At 45.6% G+C, this 9,127-nt stretch overlaps 1 protein-coding gene across 1 annotated transcript; it reads left to right on the forward strand.

Annotated features, from left to right (window-relative positions):
* The first annotated feature begins 434 nt into the window (after positions 1–434).
* LOC147618680 (uncharacterized) lies at positions 435–1,720 on the forward strand. Its single transcript, XM_086774454.1, has 3 exons — positions 435–718; positions 827–1,148; positions 1,271–1,720. Exons 1-3 carry the CDS (start codon positions 543–545, stop codon positions 1,436–1,438), a joined length of 666 nt encoding a protein of 221 aa, XP_086630580.1. The 5' UTR covers positions 435–542; the 3' UTR covers positions 1,439–1,720.
* The last annotated feature ends 7,407 nt before the right edge of the window (positions 1,721–9,127 follow it).

Below are 9,127 nucleotides of genomic sequence, written 5' to 3' on the forward strand. Positions count from 1 at the left end.
AGAGAAATGTGTACAACATTCTTGTGTCCTCCTGCAAAGGCACAATGTTCATTCGTGCCATAGATGCATCGTTGCCAGGGATAGTGATTACAGGGGAGTTCATTATGTCCCACATGCGCCAGGCAATCAATGAAATTGGGCCTGATAACATTGTGCAGGTGATCACGGACAATGGGTCCAATTGTGTATCCATGGGCAGGATGTTAGAGGAGGAGTTCCCCAAGATTGTGTGGACACCTTGTGCAGCACACAGCCTTGACTTGATGATTGAGGATGTGGGGAAGCTTGATTGGGTGAGCCATGTATTTTCAGCTGTATCCACCATGGTGAACTTTGTCACAAAGAGGCCAAAGGTTTTGAGCATGTACAGGGCCAATAGTGATCTTGAGCTTCTAAAGCCCTCCAAAACTTGGTTTGCATATATGTTTATTGTGGTGGAGAGACTAGTGAGAGTGCGACATGGCTTATTACGCACTATTGTGTGTCGTGAATGGACAGCATGGGAGGACAAGGATGAGCCCAAGTCTATAGCATTCTCTCGTATGGTCATGAGAGATACCTGGTGGCAGGATGCAGAGGGACTTGTGAAGGCACTTCAGTCCATGTATAGTGTCCTTCGGCTCACAGACATGGAGGGGAGTACCATTAGGCTGCTTTATGAGTTCATGGACAGAATTGGTGAAGCTCTCAATGATTTCACTACCTTGTCGCGTGACAGGTGCTCACCCTTGGGCTTTAACTTTAGTCTTTGAGTCTTTCTCTTCAGTCTTCCTATAAGTTATTTTATAAATCTTGATCTCTTATGTATGTCACATGTTACATGTAGAGTTCAAGATATTAAGGAGATCTGGAATCGGCGTTGGGATTGGTTTCATAGGCCAATCCATGCTGTTGCTCACATTTTGCATCCCCTTTGGAGGAATGAGGAGCAATACCTCAATGAGGAGCTAGAGTCAGGATGGGTCGAGTACATTACCAAGTTGGTGGGAGTGGGAGGTGATATACAGCTTATGAGAAAGCTTGAGGATGAGCTTCTCATTTACCGCAACGGTAGCCATATGTTTGGGCGAGCTACCGCATTGCTCAGGGAGACACAGTTGGAGCCAGTGTCTTGGTGGGAGAAATACGGTATTGGGACACCCAACTTGGTAAGGTTTCTTGATTCTTGAATCTTGTATCTTTGTCTCCTGAGTCCTACTCTTTCAAAATCTACATTCAAATGCTACTCTCTTTTTGACTCTAACTTAACATTCTTTTTTGTACAATGTAGAGACGGATTGCATTGAGAGTTCTCTCCCAGGATTGCAGTTCAGGGCCTTGTGAGAGAAACTGGAGTACATGGGCTCTTTTTCACACGAAAAAGAGAAATAGACTCTCCTCAGCACAATTGGAGAGGCTTGTCTTTTGTCATTGCAATCTCCGATTGCTAGAACAATAGGGTCATCCCATTGAGCCTCGCCAAGTGAATCCAGATAAGATTGATATCATGAAGTGCAAGGAGATTCCCGACATTCCTCAGGAGGAGAGAGACGTCTATTCTATGCTCTATGAGGAGATCATGGCTCCGGCTCGCACTACACGATCTTCTCGAGAGGCTAGTACTAGTGGTGCACCTGGACCTCTAGACGATGAGGCATTTGAGGACTCGGCTACCAGCAGTGACCTTGAGAGTGAGGCTGCAGAGGCAGAAGATGCAGATGAGGATGAGCATGAGGATGCAGATGAGGATGCAGATAGTAGCTAGCAGCTACCAGTATCATTTTATTTGGACATGTTATTTAGTTTGAACTTTGGACATGTTATTTATTTTGATCTTGGATTTTGAGTCATGACTCATCACCCACGTGGTGATCCTTTTGATTTCTGTTCAGTCATCAGTGATCACCCACATGATTTGTGATATCATCATATCTTACATGTATTTTGTTTTTATTGAAATGAATTCAATGTGGTCTCTTATAAGTTATGTCAACAGTTTTTTCTTTTGTATATTTCAAGTAAAAAATATACATGTTTTTTCTATTTTGTATGAAACCTTTTTGTACCCGTTTCTTACCTTTAATGAAACGTTTCAAAACGTATGAAACCCGTTTCATACCTGTCGTTTCTGAAACGCCTGGCAACTATAGTGGCCGCCCACAGCTATGTGGCCGGGCTGCAAGGCGGCCATGTTCAGGCCAGCCCAAGGTGCACAGGGCAGCCAGGAGTGCGGGCAGATCTGGGAACAGTGGCGGCAAAGATGGCAACCAACTTGGGGGGCGCGAACAGGCTGAGGTGACATGCAAAAGCCCAGCTTTGATTGCAGGCAGCCTCCGGGTAGGGAAGAAGGTTCCGCTTGGGCCCGACTAGGCCAGGTTGACCCGTGGCAAGTGGGTAGCCCAAGAGCGTGACCATAGCTGGCAGGTCTTAGAACCCTGCAGGCAGGCTAGGACAAAGCATGGTGGACAGCCCAGATGGGCGCAGCCAGATCTGGAGGGGATTCCCCTCTCTCTATGGTGCAGGTAGGCAGCCGGGAAAGCAGGCCGAGTTGCTTTCTTAGGCAGCTAGTTTCTTATTTTATTTTATTTTAAAGCAAAGTTAAAAACTTACCTGGCCATTAAGAAAAAGGATAAAAAAAAGCAGGGGTTTTTTCCTGAGCAGTCTAGCAGCAAGTGGGTTCCCACGAACCCTTTCTTCTCTTGAACTTTTTCTTTCCTTTTTCTCGCAAAAGTTTGGACTGTTCTTCACAGATTTCGGGTAAGTTTTGACTCTCATCTCAAGGTGAAGTAGGACAAGCTCGTGTACGGAATCAAATGTACTGTATCTTGTTTTGCTCGTATGCGAAGTTGTTCTTGGTACAGACAGGAATTTCTACTCCAAGAATTTTTTGGACATACACACAAGAGTTAGTCATGGGCTTGTACTATGCAAGACATAGACCTAATACCCTACAGATATTGGAATGACCATTGCTTTCATTGTTGGGTTTTGATAGGCAAGACTTATCTACATATGTAGGATTGAGGAATCGTTGACCACACATTGCCACTGTGGCTACACGGATATTGGAATGACCATTGTTTTCATTGTTGGGTTTTGATAGGCAAGACTTATCTACATATGTAGGATTGAGGAATCGTTGACCACACATTGACACTGTGGCTACACGGATATTTGATAGAGGGCATCTAGATTAAGTTTACATGTTGGGTTTCATTGTCATATTGCATGACAATACGGTTATGCGACAATACTCAATATGTACGTTTTCAGCCTTACAGTCCTTAAGGTTTTGATGGTCCTCTAGTTTTATGTCCATTGCAGGAGTGTGTACAGATAGATATTCACACTATTCCAAGTATACCCGTCTATTCTTATACCAAGACTATTGAATCATGGTTAGTCAAGAATTTGCGCTATGCGCACAAGTTTTTGGAAGCAAGTTTTGGTTTCCAAGATTTTTTGGGTTTAGACAAATGCTTTGACTGGGACGCTGGTCAAGGTTGTTCTTCTTTGTGTACACAGATGTTGTCTAATCCCTGGACCAAATTATGACCATTAGTCTTGTTTGGAGTTCTTCCTTTCGAGAACTTGTTTCAGTTTGTGGCACATGGTCAGCCATTGGCATTTATTGTTTCCGATAGATCGCGACGACCGACCCACAAACTAGCGTTTTGTAGTAATCGTAGCACGTGTATGGGGTGTATCATGGTGGTATGGGACGCCATGATCCATCGCATGTTACGGGGCTACGCCAGATTGTCAAGGCCTCATTCAAACTCTGCGCCTACAAACACAAGGCTATCTCAATATTTTTGAGGGATAGATACTTTACTTTTGATACAGACAGTTATGATAGATGCTAGCTTGCGTCATAACTAGGTCTGTTGGAACAGTTGTTCCTTTCATGTCCAAGGTACTCATAGACTTTCCGAGGTTTGTTTGGGAAGTTAGACTTCCGAGGTGACAAAGTACAGATTGATGATCTTTTCTAGAAGATCGGTTCTTCTCTTGTTTGGGAAGAGACTACTGTTGTGTTCCACTTGGCTCGGGCTTTAGTAGTAGGTTCTGGGTTTTCCCAGTTTTGTGGTTTTTTTGAGACCAGATTTATAGTGGACATCAAGATGAAAGCATGGTAGTCAAATGGAAGATACTTTTGGTTTCAGGATAACTCTTTAGGACAGTGGTTGCTTACCTCTAGTACTGGTAGCATTGTCAGCTTCGAGTTACCCAGATGATCCATTTGCTTCGGATTCAGCTTTTGTGACTAGGAATTGACGCTCATGTCATGTTACTTGAGCAGGTCGACCTTTTAGTCGGATTGTCCTTGAGACTATTGGTTTCGACCTATAGAGGGTGTTTCTTTAGTGTTGCGAGTGTGGCAACTTCTCTTTGAGTTCTTTTTCTTGAGCTCAAGAGTGAGCTCTTTTGAGGAAGGGGAGTATGTCATGTGCACGCTAGGGGCAGGCAGATTGACAAGCTAGAGTGTGATATATTGTGGTCGGACATGTGCTTTTTGGTCCGCTATTGATAGCATGTGCTTTTTGGGCGTTCCTTCCCTATGGGAGGGGTACCAGTTGGGCACTCACCGACAGATGGAGCACATGAGTGCAAAGCGCGTGGAGCAAGAGCACCATCGCACAAGAGGCCGTCGTCTTTGGGGGACAACCCCGGGTTGTAGAGCACACCGGATGAGGATGATGGCAGAGCACCTCATGAGAGCATGACGCTCTAGCTCGTGGCTCGGTGGGGACGGCCAAGATTGTGAGCCTCGCTCATGGCTGTCACGGTTGGGTGGCGAGTATGCCTGCACCCAGATATGTTTCTTCCGCTTTTACTTCAGGGGTTAGGGTTTGTTGCTTTGTCTTGCTTTTCATGGCTGTTTTGCAGATTTCCCTCTCGGAGAGACGTGGGATTTGAGAAAGATGCACCACTACATGACGTCCCATACCGCCACGGAGGTACCCTCGCAGGCCTCGAGATTGTTGCCGGCCTCGGCTGCATGAAGTAGGTGCACGTCTGCACTAGATCCAGGCTCTTGCCGCAAAGCTCTCTCAAAGACTCACGACACTCTAACCAACTGATTGACCTTGGCCACCCTTTTATAGGCTCTTGGCCGGCCACCAAGCAGCCACACTTGGGTGCCCGACCATCAAGGCGTCCTCACTTGGACGCCTGCCCGTCAATCTATCCCTAGCCCAGCTCGCCAATCAGCCTGCCTAGCTCCAAGCTTCCCCAAGCCTCGAAGCTAGTCTTGTGTGCATGCTGCACACGGTAGATACACTCTGTGCACATGACAAGGGAGCTGCAATAACTGAGTGGTGGTGAGGAGCAGAGAGTGTGTGAAAACATGCCATTTCAGTAGCACATCATCTCCTACTGCGTTTTACGTCAGTACATCATCAATGCTTACATCAGCATTTACATCAGCCTATTAGCGTTTTCTCCACAGCTCATGGAACAACAACCCCTCTCTGCTCCTTGACCTCGACATCAGGATAGAAGCCCTCTCTGCTCATTTCTTCAGGACAGCAACATACCATCTGCCTTGGATTGTGGCCTTCTCCACCCTCTGTATTATGACGGGACAGTAGCCCTCTCTACTCCTTCGAAGTCTCACATTGAGCTCTTGTAAAGGATTTTATCATATATACACTCACTCATTGCATATGCTGTGTTGATTTGCTGTGATCTCTCATATATTTGGTCCTTTCGTCACGTCTCTATGTCCAGAAATGCTTTCACAGAAAAGACTCATTTCAATGGGTCTAATTACACCACCTAGGCTAATCTTATGGAACAAGTTTTCACTTCCCAAGGTCCCTAGAATCTAGTGAAGAGACTTGAACCAAAACCCCACCCCTCACTAGCACCTCCTGACGTCAACCGCCGCTATTGGGAGGCTAGGAATGCCACTGCCATAGTGGAGTTCATGCAAGGCCTTCTGCAGAAGTTTCATTCACAACTCCAGCAATTCCCCTATGTCTCTGACAGATGGGCACACCTTGCAAAGAGATATGCAGCACGTGATCGCATGCGTCGCATTGATCTCGAAGATCAAATCCAACTTTTCTCTATAAAAGAGAGTGATGACCTAACCGTGAAGGTTGTTGAATACCGATGCCTTAACACGGAGTACGCCACCACTAGCTTTGCCAAGTCTCAAGAAGGCCAAGTGATCACTTTACTGAACAAGTTGCCTCCTAGTTTCTTTACTTTTGTCACATAGACCATTAGTCTAGAACCTATGCCTAGCCTACATGAGTGTGAGTGCCAACTCTGGCGCTTCGCTCGGCTACATGCCCATTTCATCCAAGGAAATCTTACTCCTCTACTCAAGAGGGGGTCCTTGTGTCGAATGCCATCTCTAATCAAAAAGGGCAACAAGGGAAGGGGAATAGCAACTCAGGTAATCAAGGAAAACCTCAAGGCAACAATATTAATTCAAAAAACCCTGCCTCAACACCTACTCCCTACTAGCAAAATATTCGCAAAAGGAATAGATTCTACACTCATTGCCAATTGCCTAGTCATGTTGATGATAAGTGTGGCATTAAAGCCAAGGAAAATAGAGGTAACAACCCCACTAACTCGAATCACCAAAACAACCAAGGTGGTAGTAATGCTCCTAATTGGCGGTCAAGAGGGGGTAATAATCTAGCACCTACTCTGCAGGGTCGCCCCTGAGGAACCCGCAACAAGGCAATGGTACAAATTAGCCTAGATTGTCTCCGTGGCGAATCACTTGTCATGTTGCTCAAGGCCCCCCCACCCAGTCAGTTTCTTCCCTAGAAGAGATGTCTAATTGGTCATCTCTTACACCACATGTAACTATTTGGCCCTCCTAGCTCGATTTCACATGATAAAACCCATGCCCGAACACCAGACAATGGAAGAAGACATGGGAACAAGGTCCATAAGGTTTGATTACAAAAAAGCACCATTCTTGGTCAAAAAGTTTAAAAAAAAAACAAAAAGTCAAACAGGGTTGACCGCGAGCCAAAGGCACCATTGGAAAGAGGAGACTGAGCCAGACCAAAAAGCTAAAAGTCGCTTTTTCAAAAAGCAAGGCCCTAAAGCTAGAAAAAAAAAACAAGAACTTTTGACTAAAGTTAAATAATATTTTACTATTAAAAAGACCAAAAGCAAAGTAAAAGGCAAAAGCATCACTTTTTGGCAAAAAGCAAGGCTTCCCCAAGTATAAAAGAAGCATGAGCCTCTCTTTTGAGCATCAAGTTGAAGAAGAACCTATTCATTATGTTGCCATCTTCGTTGAAGCGTGGAGATCCTCTTCTCCATCATCATCTATCTGATCATGAACCAAATCATGGAGTTTTTCTTGGCTGCCCTTGATTTGGAGTGCCTCCATCAACCGCAACGCCACATCATCAACCGTCCCTACAAATGTAGGGATCCGTACAGCCATACGGAACTGTACGAGCTGAAATCCCAGAAACCGTAAAGCTGCTAAAAAAAACCCTAAAACTGCTTTTTGGAGGTTTTTATCGCCCGAAAACCATTAAAACGGGTTTTATATCAGTTTTCTTGCCAAAAAGAGCTTTTCTAAGGTTTTCATCATCGACAAGGCTATAGGAATTGTGAAGATTGAACATAGAGCTTAGATATGGAACATAGAGCTTAGACATGGAGAACTTGGACATAGAGCTTGGGCATGGAACTTGGACATGAACATGGAACTTAGACATATAGCTTGGACGTGGATCTGGACTTGGACTTACTTGGTTTTGGATTTGATTTGGAATTGGAACTTGGATTTGGATTCATTGGATTTGGATATTGGATTTGGTACTAGCCCGGTGAGAGATACTTGTGGGTCATCCCCGTGGTATGCACGGCATCAGAGATCTTGTGCCTCAATGGGGTCACGGTATACGACAAATATCATCCTAAAGGGTTCTAATAATGTACAATGTTGCACAAATGATGATAAGCCATCTTGTCACCATGCACTACAGTGCAGAGTGCATGTGACATTCCCTCCTGGCTAGCTTGGCGGCAGGTTCATGGCTTCCAAGTCGTCTGCCAACAACTGCGGGTACTCTTTTGAAAGAACTCCTCGTCTAGCCAAACGGCTTCGTGGGGTACCTCGATCTCGGAACTTCGTGTAGAACTGACGTATTCTTCGACCGGAACCATGCTTCCAACAATGAAGAAGGATATGCTCAAGCTCAATTACTTCTACTTCGTCTACCGCTGTTCATCTGAAACGTCAAACACTTATGGTCCAACATATGGTTTTAGCCAAGAAACATGGAAAACATCATGCATTGTCCAACTGGTAGGCAACTTTAACTTCATGGAGACATCACTTATCTTTTTGACTATAGGAAAGGGTCCAAAACTATGAAAAAAAAGCTTGGGACAATGTTTGCCCACTTGTTTCGATCTCTATTTCATGATGTGCAAATAGACCCAATCCCCTTCCTTGAAGTGGACATCTCTGTAGGCATATGCTCACTTATGGTAGTGCTATGTGTGAACAGGGCTTAACCAAGGGTACTTTTTCCCATGTGGTTTTTCCCCTTGGACATCAATTGTGAAAGGACACATATAATATAGTTCTATATTATATGGATGTGGCACACATGCAAGGGTTGACTTGCATTTTGTGGATACCACACTTTTGGCTCTCTCTCTCTCTCTCTCTCTCTCTCTCTCTCTCTCATTTCTGTGTGTGAGCTTCTCTACCCTGCACCTAACCCTAATGTGCAGGTTTGTGTGTGTGAGTGTGTTAGTCCAACACCCAACATTTGGTATCAGAGCTGGGAGCTTGCCCTGGAGCAGTGCTTGTGTGAATCTGCAAAAAAAAACTGTGGAATTCCGTCGACGTTGTGTTTTTTCCGTCGACTGCGAATTTCCGTCGACGTGTTTTTTGCGTCGACTGCGAATTTCCATCGACGCTGTGTTTTTCCGTCGACGTCCGTCCGTCTGTGGCTTCCGTCCGCCAGTTCCGTCCAACTGCTCCACCGTCCGGCCACCGAATTCGGGCGGCACTAGTGGGGAGCCCACCACCACCGCTCAGCTCGCGGGCGGCACCGCCGTTCCCAGCCGGCGGCCACAGCAACTTACGTGGCTCCGTTCATCCGGCAGCCAGTGCCCGTCGGTTCCGTTCCTCCGTCAGAGCCCC

This window comes from Cibotium barometz, chromosome 34, assembly GCF_041138505.1.
Source record: "Cibotium barometz isolate CiBa-2024 chromosome 34, ASM4113850v1, whole genome shotgun sequence".
NCBI classification, from domain to species: Eukaryota; Viridiplantae; Streptophyta; class Polypodiopsida; order Cyatheales; family Cibotiaceae; genus Cibotium; species Cibotium barometz.

What these genes read in the sequence shown, in the direction of transcription:
- LOC147618680 (XM_086774454.1), top strand. Translation starts at nt 543, where the DNA reads ATGGTCATGAGAGATACCTGGTGGCAGGATGCAGAGGGACTTGTGAAG. An exon ending in ACTACCTTGTCGCGTGACAG is followed by an intron (nt 719 to 826) that starts GTGCTCACCCTT and finishes TGTTACATGTAG; the next exon opens with AGTTCAAGATATTAAGGAGA. An exon ending in GTATTGGGACACCCAACTTG is followed by an intron (nt 1,149 to 1,270) that starts GTAAGGTTTCTT and finishes TGTACAATGTAG; the next exon opens with AGACGGATTGCATTGAGAGT.